General features: G+C 49.9%; 1 protein-coding gene across 15 annotated transcripts in view; it reads right to left on the reverse strand.

Annotated features, from left to right (window-relative positions):
- Window positions 1-1296: 1296 nt before the first annotated feature.
- Window positions 1297-17754, reverse strand: part of DAPK2 (death associated protein kinase 2) — a 138144-nt gene continuing 121686 nt past the window's right edge. For 3 of the 15 annotated variants that reach the window (XM_001157721.6, XM_063795123.1, XM_063795125.1), the window contains 3 exons: window positions 5476-5565; window positions 5276-5359; window positions 1297-1974 (listed from right to left, as the gene is read on the reverse strand). In XM_001157721.6, coding sequence (XP_001157721.2) covers window positions 1894-1974; window positions 5276-5359; window positions 5476-5565 — 255 coding nt within the window. In that variant the 3' untranslated portion in view covers window positions 1297-1893. Of the gene's footprint in view, window positions 2198-4283; window positions 4592-4630; window positions 4885-5213; window positions 5360-5475; window positions 5566-16085; window positions 16729-17754 lie in introns of those variants that run through there. The other 12 variants (XR_010151728.1, XR_010151730.1, XM_063795124.1 and 9 more) reach the window with 10 other exon arrangements.

The raw sequence follows: 17754 nt of genomic DNA on the forward strand, positions 1-17754 counted from the left end.
TTAATAATAGTTTTCCCCCCTCTCTCCTTCCTGGCTCACTTCCTCAGCTCAGTTTCCTCACCTTCCAAAACTTCTCTTTCAGCCTCTTCTCATGTACTTTCCCAATCTCCTGGCCTCGCCCTGACTTTATTTCTGACTTCCATGGGTCGTCTCTTGAGTGCTGCTCAGCAACACTGTTCTTTTGGCCTGAAAAACAAGGCCCACATTTCGATGCCATTGAGTGAGCTTCCCTTGCCATTTCCACCGGAGGGGCCAGGTCATCCGTCTCTTTTTCCTCTCCCTTCTCGCCATGGATCCTTCTTCGCCCTTCTCCGCCCACATCGTTAGGAATTCTCCTGCCCCCATCTTGGCTGTAGTTGGCAGGTGTGTATTTTGCTAGGGCCGCCATTAAAAAAGTACCACAGACTGGGTGGCTTAAAAGACAGAAGTTTATTTTCTTACAATTTTTGAGGCCAGAGTCTAAGATTGAGGTGTCAGCAGGGTTGGTTTCCTCTGAGGCCCCCTTAGTTTGTCGATGGCTATTCCCCCTCCCACTCCTGGGCCTTCACGTGGTCTTTCCTGCGTGTCCTAACCTTCCCTTCTTATAAGGACACCAATTATATTGCATCGGGGCCCACATCAGTGAGCTCATTTTAATTTAAGTGCCTTTCTAAAGACCCCATCTCCAAATACAGTGATATTCTGTGGTACCGAGGGTTAAGACTTCAACATAGAAATTTTAGGGAGACACACTCAGCTCCTAACAGCAGGAGTGGTGGCAGTGAGGTAGAGGGAGCATGGGCATACTCGTCTCTGGCAACTTTTTTTTTTTTTTGGATATGGTCTCTCTCTGTCACCCAGACTGGAGTGCAGTGGCGTGATCTCAGCTCACTGCAGCCTCGACCTTCTGGGCTTAAGCAATGCTGTCGCCTCAGTCCCTGGAGTAGCTGGGATGCCAGGTGCCTACCCCTACACCTGGCTAATTTTTTGTATTTTTTGTAGAGACTGCGTTTTGCCATGTTGCCCAGGCTGGTCCCCGACTCCTGAGCTCAAGCAATTCCCCTGCCTTGGACTGCCAAAGCGCAGGGATTATAGGTGTGAGCCACCACTCCCAGTCTCTGGGTGGGTTCTCTTGAACTGGACACCTTCCTGTTAGGGAAGCAAGGAGGAGGCAGGCCCACTGCAGACCTGCGCGGATGGTTCAGGAGGACCTTCTGAGATTCTGCCCACTCAGCACCCCACTGGGTGCCCCCCCAGAGTTACAGGCACACGGGCTAAAGGAAATCAGATGGGGGTAGCCCTAAAAGAAGCCAAGCATCAGGTAAACCAGAAGTTTAATAAAAATGAGCAAAATTACAACATGGCGGACCAGCAATGGGCTGCTTCAGAAGGTCTGAGGTGTTGGTCAGCCTGACGTCCTGGCTTCCGTGGTTCTGGGAGGTCACAGGATTGGTCCCTCACACCCAAGGTTCACTTTCCTCAATCACCCTGTTCCCAATGGGGAGGACTCTGTCTCTCTGGTGCAATTTTTGGCCAGGCTGGTTCTGAAACCCCTCAGCCTGTGAGGAAGGCTGCCTGAGTCTGACCTTCACCCCGTGATGATGAGGATGTCCTTTATATTGTTTTCCTAAGTCCACACTCCCACACCAGACTCTGAGGATGGCAGACAGAGGAAAGCCCATTTTATGGAGAATTAAGAGCTTTGGGAATGCTGGAGCCTCCTCCACAGAAGACAGCCACAGCTCCCAGGGTCTCCTGGCTCGCCTGCAAGCTCTTCTGGATTCCTTGGGCCCATCTCTCTTGCAAAGTGCTCAGGACGCCCGGGTGCTGGTGCTGAGCTGGGTCCAAGAGTCTGCACAGAAGGGAGTCCCGCTGGGCCCAGACCTCCCTGGCGGCCACTGCAGGTCAGGCCAGTTAGGAGGTGCTGCTCCTCCTCCGTGGGTGGAGGGCTTTCCTCCTGGCGATGTCCTCCTCAGTGTCACTCTCACAGTTCCTCTGGAGAAAAAAAAGAGAAAGAGGTCCAGGGCAGGAGGATCATGAGACGCCAGGAATGGGGCTGTGCTGGGCAACCTGGGTTGATTCACCTGGACCAAGGGACTACAAGCCAGGGAGGTGGGTGGTGAAAGCAAGCCTGCTGATCCATCCAGGGGCTGGGGGATGGGAGGGATCTGAAACGAAGCCAGACCAACTGCTTGGAGGAAGGAAAGCAGCAGGGCATCTAAGGGAAACCAGACATCAGGAGAGGCCAAATTATAATAAAGAAAATCACATCTAGTTCCCCTTGTGGCTGCCATATAATCAAGGCCACTTGGCTAGGTGGTCTGTGGCTGCTGGGTCTCCTGAGCTCGGCCTAGAGAGACTGGAGGATGGGTGTGAGCCACAAGGTACTCCCCATGCTCGACAGCCACCATCCCATGCCCCTTCTTCTTTGATGGGCTGCACCTTCAGCCGCCTTGCCGACCAGTGTTTCCAGGGAAATGACTTCTGAGCTCCATTTTTATAAAACAGGAAATGAGTATAAAGTACTGTCTGTCAGTTCCTACATGGCAAACCAGAGCTGAGGCAGCCACCCCGAGGCCATAATGTCTTTTCATCCAAGTCATGATGATATAATGTAATTATAAAATTATTAAAAGAAGTACTAATCCACAGTGACTTCATTCCTAAAATATCTGTTGTCCAATGTTCAATTCCAGTGCTTCCTAAACAAAAGGACCTATCATTACTCTTTTTTTTTTTTTTTTTTTTAAGGAAAGTCCCTTTGGGAAAACTGCATAACAGATATCTGGGACCCAACCTTTTTCCACTTCTAGGATGAACCTTTGAGCTGATGGTGCTTGCTATTTGAGTAAAAAGAGTACTATTTAAGAATATTTGTACAAGAACAAAAGTTTGGAAAGAAACTGACATTCTTTTTGGCTGGGCGCGGTGGCTCATGCCTGTAATCCCAGCACTTTGGGAGGCCGAGGCGGGTGGATCACCTGAGGTCAGGGATTCGAGACCAGTCCAGCCAACATGGCAAAATCCCATCACCACTAAAAATACAAAAATTAGCCAGGCATGGTGGTGCAGGCCTGTAATCCCAGCTAGTCAGGAGGCTAAGGCAGGAGAATCGCTTGAACCCGGGAGGCAGAGGTTGCAGCGAGCTGAGATGGTGCCACTGCACTGCAGCCTGGGAGACACAGTGAGACTCTGTCTCAAAAAAAAAGAATTGACATTCTTCTCAATTACTCTGGTCTTCTCTCCCCACAGATTGTATCTGTCAGGGAAGCAGGGCCAGCGGCTCAGCCTGCGAGGCATGCCCACCATCTGCCACTCATCCTCCCAGGGCCTTTTCCCCTTCCTCCAGCCTGAGCCAGCTGGAAATCCAAGGTCAAGATCAACTTTAGCCAAATACATCCTAGACCAAGCCCGGCTATAACAATAAAAATAACTCAAGCTCTGCTGAATAGCAACTTTTTAGCTTGAGTCAGAGCCAAACAGTAAAAAAATAAGCTGGGTAAAGTCTGCTTGTCATTATCAGGGATTCTCAGCGGGAGAGCGGTCCAGTGCCCTGTATAGGAGACGAGGAAAGCAGCCAGAGCCGGCACAGGGCTTGGCCAAAGCCACACAGTTGTTTGGGGCCTCTGGGCCATAAATCCTCAAGTGCTGGCAAGAGATCATGCTAAAGAGAGAAGACCCCAGGCTGTGTGGAGGGAGTGGGGACAGCAGGGCTATCCTAGGTCTAGCCGTGCATCATGAGGCTGCTCAGCCCTCTTAGGCACCCACCTCCCAGTCGCTCCCTGAGCAGGGCGTCCCCTTCTGTCCTGACCTGTGCCATCCCAGACACTCCTGAACACCCTACAGCACGCTCCATAAGCGGGGGGAGGGGCTGTCCAGGGAATCCCTACCAACTGCATTTTAAAGTCTACAGGAGGATTTTACTTTTTTCATTTTGAAATTTAATTTTCTTTAGAGTTAGGGTCATGCTCTGTCGCCCAGGCTGCAATGCAGTAGTGTGATCATAATTCACTGTAACCTTTAACTCCTGGGCTCGAGTGATCCTCCCACCTCAGCTCCCTGAGTAGCTAGGACTATAGGTGCATGTCACCATACCTGGCTAATTTTTTTGTTTGTTTGTTTGTTTTTGTTTTGTAGAGTCAGGGTCTCACTGTTGTTGCCTGGGCTGGTCTTTAACTCCTGGCCTTAAATGAACCTCCCGCCTCAGCCACCCAAAGTGCTGGGACTATAGGCACGAACCACTACTGCCAGCCTACAGGAGGGTTTTAAACAACAACAATTGCTAACGCTTACTGAGCACTTACATGCCAGGCTTTAAGAATATGTCATTATTGGCTTGGCATGGTGGCTTATGCCTGTAATCCCAGCATTTTGGGAGGCCGAGGCGGGCAGATCACCTGAAGTCGGGAGTTCGAGACCAGCCTGACCAACATGGAGAAACCCCATCTCTACTAAAAATACAAAATTAGCTGGGTGTGGTGGCGCATGACTGTAATCCCAGCTACTCAGGAGGCTGACGCAGGAGAATCGCTTGAAGCCAGGAGGCAGAGGTTGCGGTGAGTCGAGATGGCGCCACTGCACTCCAACCTAAGCAATAAGAGTGAAACTCTGTCTAAACAAACAAAAAAAAAAGAAGAAGAAGAAGAAGAAGAATATGTCATTATTTAATCTTTAGGAACTATTATTAACCCTATTTTACAAATGATGAACTATCAGCACAGAGAGGTTAAGTAATTTCCTCAAGGTCACACAGTAAGTGGCAGATTTGAATCCTGGTAGTCTGACTGCAGAGGGCACCCTCTTCACCAGTATATTCTGTTATAAGCTACTCCCTTTAAATGTATACAAAATGGCAATAAAGTAATCAAATATAAGATGTTGTCTAAATATTATGATGATGGTAATCTGAAACAAAGCAGAAATAGAAATATGGAAAAAAGAATGTAAAGCTCCCATTCTAAAGCAGCTTTTGGGTTGTCAGAAACACATTTTGGGTTGTCTGTGGTCAGCCGGCAGCAGCGGTCCCTCTGAAGGCCCACCAGGAAAGGATGGGAGATCCTCCAGGAGTTCATGCTGCCGCATCAGTGCTCCCCTCCCGGCACCACCCAGAAGTCCCCAGAACACACTCCTCTGAAGATCACACTTCAGCCTTCAGGGAAGAGGAGGACTGGGCCAGCAGAACTGGCTGGAAACAGTGAACACCCACCTGCCTTGTGAGGGGAAAGGGAACTTACCCATCCCTGAGCTCCAGGCTACCCCAGAATTCTGCCCAAGAAGAGGGCATGCATTTACCCACCAGGTCCTCATCCGGCCTCAGGTGCACCTTCTTCATCAGCGAGCGGGTGAGGTGGTTGCACAGGGACACGATGCTGAAGGAAAGCTGAGGGAGGCAGAGGAAAGGAATCCCCAGGTGAGAATGTGCATGGAGACCCTGGAGAGCCAGAAACCCCGCCCTAGCCCCCGCCCTGTCCCCCGCCGCCCCAACCCTGGACACACCTTCCACCGCCTGCGGACATACTGCTTCCTGAAGTTCTCCAGATTGACCACAGACTCCCTGCGCACCATGGCTTGCTGGTTGTCCACCGGCTGAGAGACAAAGCAGAGCATGGCAGCTGATGCTGGGCTTCAGACAGCAGCCACCCTCCTCGCCACAGAACCCCCCACCCACCGCATGCCCACCGCCCTTGGCTTGACCCTGGCATCTCCCCGCCAGGCGGGGCACACCATGGGAGCATCACAGTCAGGGCAACAGCTACACATGTCTCAGCTGTTCAGGAGTTGCCTCTCAGCTATTATTACCACAGCCTGACACACACGCAGCCTTGGCTGGAGGCTCAGCAGCTCCTGAAGGGGAATAGCAGGAGGCAGGCCCTCCAATCACACATCACTTTGGGGAGAGGGTCATTTTACAGCAGTCTGGGATGCCCTCTGGGCACTGGGGTGATTCTGGGCTTGGCAAAACAAATGCCTTGTTGGTAGACGGGGAATTCATACTCCATTAAAAAATAAATGGAAGGAAATAAGGGCTTTGATGAAAGTCAAGAGGCAACAGGATGTGCAGTTGCTTTTCACAGCCTGGCAGTCAGAGCTCAGCTTAAATTTTGACTTCTCCAAGAAGCTTGGGATGGCTTCTCTGAGCCTCAGTTTCCCCATCTGTAATATGGGGATAATAATATCATGTCACAGGGTTGTTAAGGATTATATGATCATGCATATATAAAGTGCTTAGCCCAGCACCACTCAATAAATAGTAATAAGTTATTGTGAGCTTTCCTGCGTTCTCCATTCCCTCTTCAACACCCCCCTTTTGTAAAATAAGGTTTTCTGAAATCAAGAGATAGGTTTCAGGGGTTCTGTGAACGAAATGTGCCTATATATCCATACAAAGGAATATTAGTCAGAAATACTATTCATAAAAAATTGAGTCCAATACATTTTACAACACGGATGAACCTTAAAAACATTACGTTAAATGAAAAAAGCCAGACACAAAAGGCTACCTGCTGTATGATTCAATTTATATAAAATGTCCAGAACAGACATATCCGTAGAAACAAAGCAGATGGGTAGCTGCCAGGGGCTAGGGAAAGGGGAAAACAGGGAATGGCTACTAAAGGGTATGACATTTCTTCCTGGGGTAATGTAAATGTTCTGGAATTAGATAGTGATAATGGTTACACAACCTTGTGAGTATACTAAAAACCACTGAATTGTACATTTTAAAATGGTGAATTTTATGATATATAAATTATAACTCAATTTTTAAAATTTAGTGTGTATGTACAGACATGCATTTCTTTGGAGGAGAGTCAATAGCTTTTATCGATTCTCAAAGGCCCCCATGACCTCAAGAAAATGAACTGCCTAGAATGATTCCAAAGGTCCCGGGCAGCTCTGGTTTTCTCTCTGCTCTGACAGCCTTCCTGCCGCAATGCCTCATTCACCTGGTGAATGCTAAGCGAGGGAGCCTATTGATTCCCAAGCGTGGGTCTTGTCTCCTAACCATGCTCGGAGCACACCTCCACGTTTGATTTTTCATCATGGCATCAGGGACCGGAAGAAAGCCAGTGCACACTGCTGGCCACGCTGCTCTGGAGCTGGCAGCCTCTGGCAGGAGGTCCACCCCATGGCAGCCCCTGCTGCCCATCCCCCTGGAAGGCCTTCAAGTATTTCAAAGCCCAATTCAGACATGATCTCCTCCAAGACAAATTCCAGAAAATCATGTCTCCCTTCCTGACATGAACAAGGCACATGTGTGCTCCTTTATGAAGTCCAGCACCTCTCAGAACCAGCCTTGCAGAGGAATCACCCCACTCCTGGAAAATGACTGGAGGGCACAGACTTTCTTCCTGTCTATGTCAATGCCCTGCCCTACTCTCCTCCCAACCCGGGACCTACAACAGTGAGTGCTTAATAGTTGTATGGTTAAGTCATTTCCCTGAGCTGTTGGAGAGACAAGTTGGAATGAAATCCCAGGACCTGGGACCTACTCACTCCCACTGATGAGGGGCCCAGGTCACCTGGTCAGCCCAGTCACACCACCTTGAAAGGGTGTCAGGGCACAAAGGCTCCCCATGGCTCTGCCCAGGAGTCAGTAGGATGTATAGCTCCGGGGCAGGGGGGTGGGGTGACCCAAAGCTGGAGGGGGAGTGCATGCAACCTGGAAGTGGATGGGAGATGAGAAAACCAGGGGCTATTCACCCTCCAAAACTGAAGCACAGTGCTTTTGGGCCAAAGAGTACAGAAGAAAAGAGAGGAGGGGAAGGAGAAAGACAAGGAATGGGAAGAGAAAAGGACAAGGCTGCCGGAGGAACCACCAGGCCATGTCCAGCCCTCTAGATCCTGTCTTTAACTGTCTGTCACCCACTCTGTGCACCTGCAAGCCCAGCCCTGGGTCTAGTCCCCCCCTGGAAGGGAGGCACAAAAGTGGATGGAGAGTGACCAATCTGTGCTGAAGACCTTGCCTTTTCCCTTCTCCAAGGGCTTCCCTGTGCCCTGTGCAGTGGCTTCCCTGTGCCCTCTATACATCCCCATGAGCTCATGGAGACCCTCAAGGCCTGTAGCCTCCACCCTGCTTTTCTACCTCTCTACTTCCTGTCCATTTGGCTCCCATTGCACAGGTCCACTTGCTGGTCTGTGAATCCAAAGTCTCCAGGTCTTTGCCCTTGCTCTCTCCTATACTCACTTTTTCACCTTGTTCAAGTCTTTGCTCAAATGTTATCTCCCTAAGGGAAGCCTTCCTTGACCACCCTATATAAAGTAGCAACCCAACTTCCCCCATGATTCACTATGCCGGGGCACTAAATCTTCATTACACGTGGTGCTACCCAATATTCTATTCTGTATTTATTCACATTCACTCCTCAGTATCCTTGGAGGGTTGGTTCTAGGACTGCTGCAGATACCAAAATCCATGGATGCTCAAGTCCCTTATTATAAAATGGTGTGGTATTTGCATATAACCTACACATACCCTCCCCTAATGCTTTAAATCATCTCTAGATTACTTATAATAGCAAATATGATATAAATGCTATGTAAATAGTTGTCACACTGTATTATTTGCATTTATTATTGTAATGTTATTTTTATTTTTACTTTTTGCGTATTTTGATCTGTGGTTGACTGAATCTGAGGATGTGGAACTTGCAGGTAGGGAGGGCTGACTGCTTGCTTTTTGTTAGTCCTCTCTCCCTTGCACCTCCAAGCTCCTAGAATCTCCTTTCCAAGGTGCTTAGCGCCCTCCCCAACCCATCAACCATTTCTAAGTCTAACTTCACTGATGTCTGCAATTCCCCTGGGCATGAATGACCTTTGAGCCTAACCCTCACAGGGGCACCTGCACCTCACAAGGAGAGTTTGCTCAGATGGGATTAGTAGACTCTAGGGGAGAAGAGATTTCTTTTTGCCCACTTACTGATTGGCACCCTCACCCAGGGGAGGAAGAGCTAAGCCCATGGCTGGAAGGTCAACTTGCAGGTGTGGGGAATCTCGTTAATGAGAATCCCACCCTCCTCCTGGCCCAGCAGGGCCAGCCACTAAGCAGAGGGGCCCAGCTAAAATGTCAGGTGAGATCATTCCCAGAGGCTATTAATGGGAGGTGATGCAATTCCTTTGAGGGCCCTGTTTATAGCTACACACAACACCAACCCTGAGGAGGCGGCACGGGGCTATCATTCTGTCAGGCTGGCCTTTCCTAATCAATGGGCCTTCCTGGTTGTTAAGAGCCCCACCAAACGCTGATGCTGACATCTCAGCCTGGAAAGATGTAAATTCTGCAGCAGAGGTGAAAATTCTGCAGCAAAATTGTTCCCAGAGGGAATGTGGCACAAACACTTTTGATTCGACTGGGGGTGTGAGGGGGAGATGGAACTGTGTCCTGCCTTCTCCTGACCCGCCCCTCCCTGCAAACAGAAAATGCCCGCCTTCTGGCCTTCTGGTCCATCTGTGATACCAGGGAGCCCTGGGTGATTCTGACCAGGCTCCTAGGAGTGTGTTTGGTGTCTTGGAAAAATGTCCAAAAGGGAAGCAAGAAGACAGAAAACTGTGGGGTAGTCAAGTTTTGTTTATGCAGCTGCAAATGCCTTTGAAAAAGTCCAGTGGGGTGTGCCAGGTCAGTACCAACATCCACAGGCAGGGGCAGGAAGCAGCAGCTGCTGCTAAGGCATGAAAAAGGAATCCTGGCTTTACTGAAGAGGCGACTCCCCCAACTCCACCCCCCACACAACGATTTTCTCTAGATACTAGGCCTCCTTTAGGAACTGCAAGCAGATTGCACCTCCAACCCCCATCTGTGCCATCTCTCCAGCCCCTTACTCCAGTGAAAGCCAGGGCACTCTCACACCCACTTCTCTCCTGCCCAGGACCCCTCCCCGCTGCCCTTCCCTCAATGGAGTTTTATAGGTGGCACCCCTCCACCCCTCCCCTTCGCTGGATGTTTTGATGGCTGAAGCCTGGGCTCTGCTGCCTTCACCCACCTGTTTTCCCAGGAAAGGAGCACATGGGGCTTGTGGGAGGCTTGAGGCTCTGCCTCCTCCTAAGTGGGAGGGACAGCTGCAGAAAGGCTGTGAGCCTGAAGGCTGTCCCCTACAGTGAACAAGCCAGTGGAAGGAGGCAGAAACGTTCCTTTCCTTGCTTGGCCTGGTCTCACATTTCTGAGTTAGGTCTTGACATGGATACGCTCTGTTTTTTATTCTTCTATGGGACCATCAGTTTTCTGAGCAATTTTTTGTCCCCAGGAAAAGCTTCAAAGATTCTTCCTTTTGTACTGTTATAAAACCCAAGAGACTTGAGAGACGTAGCAACCAAATGCCACATGTGGACTGTTTGGATCCTGATTTGAACAAACCACCTGTAATGGGACACTGTTGGGAGTGGTGGGGACATGTGAGTATGGAATGGGAATCCAGATGAGATGAAGGAATTATCGCTGATTTTGTCAAGTGTGATAATGGCATGGGGTTGTATTAAAAAGAAAGTCCTGGCTGGGTGCGTTGGCTCATGCTTGTAATCCCAGCACTTCGGGAGGCCAAGGCAGGCAGATCACCTGAGGTCAGGAGTTCAAGACTAGCCTGGCCAACATGGTGAAACCCCATCTCTACTAAAAATACAAAAACTAGTTGGGTGTGGTGGTGGGTGCCTGTAATCTCAGCTACTCGGGAGGCTGAGGCAGAAGAATTGCTTGAACCTGGGAGATGGAGGTTGCAGTGAGCCAAGACCGTGCCATTGCACTCCAGCCTGGGCAACAAGAGTGAAACTCTGTCTCAAAAAAAAAAAAAGAAAGAAAAAAAGAAGAAGAAAATCCTTAGCAGAGATTTATGCTGGAGAATTTATGAGTTAAATAAGTCTGAAGTTTGCTTTAAAATACCCCAGAAGAAAAGTAATGGGAGAGATGAATGAAAGAGGACCCGCATGACTTGATTCCTGCTGGAACAGGGTCATAAGTCCTGGAATCCACTATCCCATTCCTTATACTTCTGTGCAAGTTTTGGCAATTTTCCTGCTGAGGGGACCATAACAAAAAGTTTAAAACACTCTTTTAAATCTGTGTAATCTCCCTCTCTTTAATCTCCATTCAACTGTTCCAAGTTCCTAACCCCAATCTTGGCTCAGCCCCACCCCCCCTTCCAGATTTTACTCATGCCTTCCTCAAGGGACACAGCTTGGGAGTGGAGGAGGGTGGTCACTGGTGGGGACAGCGTCCCTGGGAAGGCCTCTGTTCTCTGCCACCCTCTTACCCTTTCTCAATCAGAATTCCTCTCTCCTTTGATTTCTAGGAGATGAGGAAGCTCTATTTTATCACCCACCATAGCTTTTCCAATCTAGTTGGCTGGGTCCCCATCTGCCCCAGACACTGAATCTTTTATTTGAGGTTGTCTTGTCCTTGTCTGTCACCTCCCCCTGAGCCAGAGCACAATCAGTGTTTGTTCAATGGCACTGGACCCTTTTGCAACATGAACATGCCCACTGCGGGGTCAGGAATTTCACAGACCAAGGAAAAAAGGCATCCAGTCCCACAGACATTTACAGAAGATTGACAGTAGGGGTGACAGCTGGGCACACAGCCACCTCCAGCAAGGGCCGGGCCACCTGTGCTGCGTGATGGAGTGAGGTAGGAAGCCACCATCTTCATGATCACCTGCAAGGGAGGGGAGGGGGCCCATGGGGGAGACTCCGGCTCTTTCTGCCATTATTCCTCTGCTCCATCCCTTCACTGCCAGGCTCCCACAGCTGCAGAATCATCGATTACCAAACCATCACCCCACCTTCTGACACACAGTCAGGCAATGCTAGGCTGTGAGCACCTGCCTCACAGCAGGGACAGGCAGCTGCCTTCCCCAAGGGCCAGCTTGCCAGCTTCCTTGAGAATTGTTATTCAGGGCGATGTCATACACTCATTTTCCCCTCCCAAACAGCCCAGGATGGTGTTTGAACAGAGCACAGAAGCCGACCTTTAATTTGCAGTCTGGGCTGGGTGGAGTGGCTCACGCCTGTAATTCCAGCACTTTGGAAGGCCGAGGTGGGTGGATCACCTGAGGTCAGGAGTTCGAGACCAACCTGACCAATGTGGTGAAACCCCCATCTCTACTAAAAATACAAAAATTAGCCGGGCATGGTGCTGCGTACCTATAGTCCCAGCTACTCAGGAGACTGAGGCAGGAGAATTGCTTGAACCTGGGAGGCAGAGGTTGGAGTGAGCCGAGATCATGCCATTGCACTCCAGCCTGGGCGGCAGAGTGAGACTCTGTGCAGCCCCCGCCCCCAAAAAATTGCAATTTGATGAATTAAAAATCCTCAATGGCAGAGGGGCCTGCCCACAGAGCAGCACCCACAAGCCTTCCTTCCTCTAGGCACCAGCGAAACAGTCCGTTCTCACAGCCCTTCCCGCCATTGTTAGCCCTGCACACTGTTGTAAAAAGTCAGCTGAGGGCGTGTGGGGAGCAGAGATAAGCAGGTCCTGTGGCTGCATCCCACAGGCCCCCGGGCTCCCCCAGCATCAGGTTCCAATGCCATGGAAGGACGGGACTTCAGCTGGCCAGGACACAGAGGAAGGTCATGGTCTCCTCTGCTTTCCCCAAAAGACTTGGGGGCATTTCTCAACTCTCTTTCATTTGTCTTTAGAAGCTCTTTGTACAGAAAAAGTTCTGTTTACGACACGTCTAAGTGAGAAACAGTTACAGTGACTGGACATGAGCATAGAGAGGACGATGTCACTGCTGTAAGGAAAACCACTTAGAGTTCGGAGTCCAGCTGACGGCCAACTAAATGGGTGACTCTCAGCACTGTGTATAGCTGATCATGATTCTAAAATAACCACTTCTCCCTCCCTTTTCCCAATTTCCCCCATTCAAATCATTGCCAACATTTTACTCTTTTACTGTATTCTATTTTTTATTTTTTTGAGACAGAGTCTCACTCTGTCACCCAGGCTGGAGTGCAATGGCGTGATCTTGGCTCACTGCAACCTCCGCCTTCTAGGTTCAAGCGATTCTCCTGCCTCAGCCTCCCGAGTGTCCTGAATAGCTGGGACTACAGGCACCCACCACCATGCCCAGCTAATTTTTATATCTTTAGTAGAGACAGGATTTCTCCATGTTGGCCAGGCTGGTCTCACACTCCTGACCTCAAGTGATCCACCCACCTCAGCCTCCCAAAGTGCTGGGATTACAGGCATGAGCCACCACACTGGGCCTGCATTCTATTTTGACCTTCACTAAAAAGCTTGCCCTGTGTTGCCCCATCAGTGGCTTCCTCTCCTTAGAAACCTGGCTGTGTGAAGGTCAAGGTCTGTTAACATGGCCAAAGGGACATTTAATATTTGCAGTGTCTCAGCACCAAACAAGTATACAACTTCCCGTGACAGGGCAGGTAAGACCTTGGAGAGACTGTAGACAGGTCATTTGAACCAATTCTCTGGGGTAAGATGTAGGAAATGGAGCTTTTGCCATCTTTCATTCGTTCCAAGATATACATTTTTGGATCTCTGAAGTCAGGAGGCATCTCCCAGATGATGGTATCATATTCTTACTGTTGGCCCAGACAAAGGCAGGTGCTCCGGGAGAGGATAGTCCTGTTTTTGCCAGCCATCCAGGGCCACCCAGCCTCAGACTGTTGGACATTACACTCTCTGCTTGAGGTTCTTTTGGATCACGCTGATTGTGCAAATTCAGAAAGCAAACCTGCATGAGTACCACCGGCTTGGGACTCCTGTTCTCAGGGAAGGATTTTTCACCCCCATTTAGTGTCAAGGTTGAGATGCATGGGTTTCCTTGCTCCCCCTTTCTGCATGGTGGCTCTATTTCTCATTTACCCTCTCATTGAGGGCATCACAGCTTTATGTGGTGGGGGTAGAGAGAGTTTCCTATTAGACTCCCCATCTTGGGCTTTTTTTCTTAGTGGTCCATAAAATGATGATGCATCTTATCACCATGGTTTCTCATAGCTGATGAAGAAAGTTTCTGTTACAAATATTGTATATGATATTTGAAATGATCCTTCACGCATATAGAAAAGGAGACAGGATTCTGAAGAAATGGTTTCATGAGATGAAGCTTTCCTGTCTTGTCCTAAACCACTTCCTGTCTGAGCTGCTCATGGGGCATTCCCTAACCAGCACCTGGAACCCGCTGGCTTCTCATGACTTTCGGGATAAGGGCAGAGCTCTTCCACATGGCCAAAGCCCTGCTGCTCCTGCCTGTTCTCCGGTCATTTCCGCACTGTATTCCTATTCTCTCCCCTCCAGCTTTCAGTCCTCACATTCTCAACCTTCCACACCGCCTCTCATCACAGAGCTCTGGTATGATGGCTCTGTTGGGAAACTTCTCTCTCCCTGGTTGGCTTAGCTGACCTCCGTTCCAGTGTCACTGCTTCAGGACGCTTCCCCCGATGCTGTCAGACCCTGACGGCAGGCCCCTGCAGTGCTATGTGCTTCTCTCCTAGCATGAACACAAGCTGCAGCTCTATCTCTCTGTGATTCTTGATCAATGTTCAAATCCTTCGCTGGACTGAGCACTCCGTGAGGCAGGAATCAGGCCTATTTTTACTCAACATTGTATCCCCAGAGTCAAGCCGGGCATCTGGAATTTGGTTGGTGCCTAAGTATAATTTGTAAATGGATGGATGAATCCAGGTGTGAGCTGCCCCTACAAGCAGGGAGTAAACTTCTGGAGCCTGGCGCAGCCAGGGGAAGCAGAAAGAGCAACAGACTTGTCATTAGAAGGTCTCTACTTTGGCCATAATGATGTGACCTTGGGAAAATCCCATCCTCTCCCTGTTTCCTCAGCTCTAAATTGGGAATATCGTTTAGTCTGCCTCTAAGATAGGGATGTTTTGTGAGGCCATGAAGACACTTTGAACTATACAAGTTATGCCCCTACCCACAAGCTTCTAGCTCAGCACTAGGATCATATGCCATGCTCTGTTGACATGAGTTGGTTGACTGTCCCCTCCCCCAGAGAAAGGGAGATGAGATCTTATAATCCTTGGGGAGGGGTGCTCAAAGCTTTGGGTCATGAAACGACCATGTGACCTTGCGCTTCCCCATCTTTATGTTTGCCCTTTTCAAAAACCCTCATGGAACTTCTTAGGCCTTCAAGGTCCAATGGCCTAGGTACATAAGAAAAGGAACCTCCTGTTGAGGACCTTCTGGCCTTTATTCTCGACACAGAGTTGGGGCCGTTAGCCAGAAGAGGAGAAAGGGTGGAGAATGGGAAGACTCCTTCTTTCCTTCTCTCCTGCTTGCAGGCTGGTCTTCAGACAGAGACAGGGATGCGTAGGGACAATGACTTTGCCTTCTGGGACAGAGCTCCTGGGACAATCATCTGCAGGTGTATGCATTCCACCTACACCTGGCAGAATACATGAAGTTGCTTACTTTACCTCTGGGACCTGGACTTTAATATTAAGGTAGATATTTACAGCAAAGCCTTACTACTTTCTCCCATATACCTCATCTTAGAGATGGGCATCCTGGGTTTCTGTTTCATCTGTATTGATTGACTATATGATTTTCCCTCTCTGAGTCAATTTTCTCATCAGTTACATGTAAATAATAATAATAATAATGCCACCCACCTTCCTATCTCACTGAGTTCTTTTAAGGACCAAGTGAGGTCATTTGTCAGACATGAGTGCTTGGTAAGTGAAAAATCAATGCAAACGAAAGGCAATATTATTTTCTCTATGCATTGTAAATCCCTGCTTCTGTAGCAGGAAAGCACCATGCTGACTTAGTTATTCCTAATTAACTCAAATATTACCCAAGATCTACAGTCCATAAGGTATGTAGGCAGAAAGTGAGATATGAACAAATCCTTCATCACAAATCAATTCTCAAGCATTTCCCCAGGGCCAGCCATCCTCCCTCTGGAGAAGGGGACCCTGAGGGGTACTCACTCTCTAATTGTTTTAACAGCTTGGCTGCCCTGCCAGCGCCCTCCCAGAAAACCAGATTGGTGAGGGGAGGTGCAGAATGAAGAATTAACTGGCACCTCAGCAATTCTGGATTCTGTGGAGGGGGTGGAAGGCTATACTACAGACACACACCCCTGCAGGATAATTCTAGCTGGATGCCGCAGCAGGGTGGATGAGAACATGCTTCTGCAAACCTCTTGGGATGCATCACTGACTGGATTCTGGCGACTAGAGCTTCCAGCCGGCCAGAACTTCCTCAGTGCATGATCTGCTGAGCAGCTCTGACAGGGATTCACTGGTATCCTGGTAGAATGCGGAGCCCAGGCCCTCGGAGCTCCCACTCTCCAGCTGGAAGCTGCCCACCAGCTCCTGAATCCACTGCAGGTCTGCGGAGAGCTCCTGCCTCAGAATCTCAAACTGGGCTTGCAGATGGTCCAGTTTCCTGGCCATGCTTCCGAGGCTACATCCCGTGGCCTGGATGTCTTCTCGCAGCAGCTTCTTCAATGACTCCACCTTGCGGAACTCATACCTGAGCTGGGACAGGTCGTGCCGGGCGCTCTCATTCTCCTCTCGGTACCAAGCTTCCTTCTCATTGAAGATGGAGACCAGGGCCTCCACATCGTCCTGGATGGTATCGTGGGCCTCCACCAGGGCACGGCATCCCAGGTCCACCCGAGCCACGTCTTCCACCACACAGGCAAAACGCTCGAAGTTGACATAGGAGTTGTTGGGAGGCATGCTTGAGTGGCATTTGAGAGTGTACTCTCTCAGGTGCTTGGTCTTCAGCTGGGTGGGCTCTGTCTTCCGCTGTTCAGGGGCTCTGCCTTCTCCTTTTGACTGGTGGGTGTTCAGACAGAAGAATCAGAGTGTTAATTTGCCGCCCGCCCCAGAGGGCAGTCCAAGGGGTAGGCAGAAGGCACACAAGCGGCCTCTGGCGTTCACTGCATGCGTCAGGCCATGGGGAGAACCAGGGTGGGATGAGCACCCCCTTAGACCATAAGTGAGGTCAAGGAGTGTGGGGGTGCTGTCTGCATGCTCATTCAGGGCAGAAGGGTCCACAGCCATTAGAGAGAGCTCCACACACATAGCATTTAAGGGGTGCTCACGCAGACAAGCAGGCTGCAGCCAGGACTCAGCAGGCATCTGTGCAGGGCTGGAGCGCGCAAGGCCAGGGCTCACACAGCGGGGCTGAGGAGCATCTCTCCTTCAGGGCTCCTTGGGCCTTCCCCATCCTTCAATGAGCTGATGAAGCTGAGCAGATGAAGCTGACCTCCTCCCAGACGACTCTAGCCCTCCCTGTTCTGTCTTCCACAGGCCTCACCTTCTCTTTGTATTGATTGATTGATTACTATTTTTTAGAGAGATGGGGTCTCAGCATGTTGCTCAAGTTGGTCTTGAACTCCTGGGCTCAAGTCATCCTTCTGCTGCCTCGGCCTCCCAAAGTGCTGGGATTACAGGCATGAGCCACTGCACCTGGCCTGCCTCACCCTTTCTTATCTCCACCTTTCTTATGGTCATTTCATCCTTGCTGGCCTTCTCACATAACAGTTAAGGTGAATGGGAAGTCTGGTGATGTCCCTGGGTGTGCATAGCTGGTCAGTCAGCAGAATTAGGGCCTGAATCCTGCTGAGTCTCACCCTCTCAAAGTGCTCTTCACTACACCAGACCGCAAGAGCCTCTGGAAAGCCAGCAGGAAGCCTGACTGCAAGGCGAGTTAGGCAGGGATTCATTTTTTTGCCCTGACTCTCCCCAGAGGGAACAGAATTGCCCTAACAGTGGCTGTCTCTCTTCCCCACCAGGCCTCTGTCTCAGGCCCCATTCCTCAGGGCCTGAGGAGGTGGGTGGCTGATTTAAGTGTCATCC

The sequence above is a fragment of the Pan troglodytes genome, chromosome 16, assembly GCF_028858775.2.
Source record: "Pan troglodytes isolate AG18354 chromosome 16, NHGRI_mPanTro3-v2.0_pri, whole genome shotgun sequence".
Taxonomy (NCBI): Eukaryota; Metazoa; Chordata; class Mammalia; order Primates; family Hominidae; genus Pan; species Pan troglodytes.